The sequence below is a fragment of the Gavialis gangeticus genome, unplaced genomic scaffold (assembly GCF_001723915.1).
Source record: "Gavialis gangeticus isolate Ggan-Ray unplaced genomic scaffold, GavGan_comp1, whole genome shotgun sequence".
Taxonomy (NCBI): Eukaryota; Metazoa; Chordata; order Crocodylia; family Gavialidae; genus Gavialis; species Gavialis gangeticus.
Window position 1 is genome coordinate 41,562,324 of NW_017729008.1, and position 1,809 is coordinate 41,564,132.

Consider the following 1,809-nt stretch of genomic DNA (forward strand, 5'->3'; position numbering starts at 1 on the left):
CCTTTCTAGATGCAGTACTCCAATGCCACACAGAGGGGAAGTATCACCCCTTTGGATCTATTTGTCATGCATCTGTTGATGCATGGTAAAGTGCAGTTAGCTTTGCTGATGATTTCGTCACACTGACGACTCCTGTTCATCTTGGAGTCCACTAGGACTCCGAGATCCCTTTATGCTGCTGTGCTGCTGAGAGGGTCACTGCCCAGCCAATAGATGGGCTGGATATTTTTACACCCTAGGTGCAGCACTCTGCACTTGTCCTTTTGTATTGCATCCTATTGTATACTGTCCACATTTCTAACCTGTCCAGGTCTGCCTGCAATTGTTCCCTACCCTCCGGAGTGTGCACTTCACCCCACAATTTAGTATCATCCACAAACTTAGACAGAGTACACGTCACATCCACATCCAAGTCACTGATGAAGACATTGAAGAGTACAGGTCCAAGGACCGAACCCTGCGGGACCCCACCGCCCACATCCTTCCAGGTCCATACCGACCCATCAACTATCACTCTCTGGGTGCAACCCCCAAGCCAATTTGCCACCCACTGGACTGTGTAAACATCTATGTCACAGCCTCTTAATTTATTTATGAGCATAGGATGAGATACCATACTGAAGGCCTTGCTAAAGTCCAAGAAAATGACATCCGCCTCTACTCCTGCATCTAAGCATTTTGTGACCCTGTCATAAAATGAAACCAGATTGGTTGGACATGATCTACCTGCTACGAATCCATGCTGGTTTCCCTGTTGCATTATTTTTCCTGCTGGACTCCCACAAATATGATCCTTCAGACTCCCAGAAATATGATCCTTCAAAATCTGGGCTTATCCAGGATCTCTCACACCCTAAGTGAGAATCATATTCCTAGACCAACAAGCCCATCACATATGAGAGCCAGCTTTTAGTCGAAGATGATCCTGCCTTGAGCAGGGGACTGGACTAGGTGGCCTTGTGAGGTCCCTTCCTACTCTACTTTCCTGTAATCCTATAACTTTCTGGCCCTTTCATGGTTATTTGCTAACTTGGTGACATATCAGTTACGAGGAGAAAGGATATTTGAGGTCAGTGTAAATCTATAGCAGGTTTGTCCAACATACGGCCCACGGACTGCCATGCGGCCCGCCAAGGCATTTTCTGTGGCCCGCGGTGCTGCGAAAGTAAAAAATATTTACTTTCGTTCCCGCCCCTTGTCCCTCCCCCAGCCCCTCAGCAGCTTCCTAATGGCTGCTCGGGGGATGGAAATGTGGAGATATTTATTTCTCCCCTTCAGTCCCTGGGGCAGTAGCTGGCTGGATGCAGAATGGGTCCCTCCTGCCCCTGCGCACCAGCAGCTACCATGAACCTTGCAGTAAGAGGCAGGTGCAGTAGGGCTACACAGGCAGGGGCTCTCTGGCCCCGGATATTCTATCCTGGGCCAGAGAGACCCAATGTTTGAATATGGCTTGCCAGCCCACTGGGTGATAAAAAGTTCATGATCTGGCCCCACATTAAAAAAGGTTGGACACCCCTGATCTATAGTTTTTTCCAGTTCCCACCTATGTGTCTGACTTCATCTTGGCAATGTGGTGGAAATAGGTTGCAACTAAACTGGTTCCTAAAACTCATAATCCCTTTTGACCAGGACACATCTAACCTCAGCTATGCGTTATAGGTTGCTGGACACAATGTGAACAAACCACAGCAGTTTGATGACGTGGACAGGAAATTCTTGGCCTATGATTTATCACCTGTTGACCCACAAATCGAGGGACCACAGGGACCTTGTGATCCCAAGTGCCAGAAGGTGAGATGACTGATAGGC

The 1,809-nt window shown here is 48.3% G+C and overlaps 1 protein-coding gene across 1 annotated transcript in view; it reads left to right on the forward strand.

Annotated features, from left to right (window-relative positions):
• The window catches only part of LOC109292083 (collagen alpha-1(VII) chain-like), a 262,997-nt gene that overhangs the window by 92,365 nt on the left and 168,823 nt on the right, over positions 1-1,809 (forward strand). Inside the window, 1 exon segment of the mRNA XM_019509339.1 lies at positions 1,660-1,791. Coding sequence (XP_019364884.1) covers positions 1,660-1,791 — 132 coding nt within the window.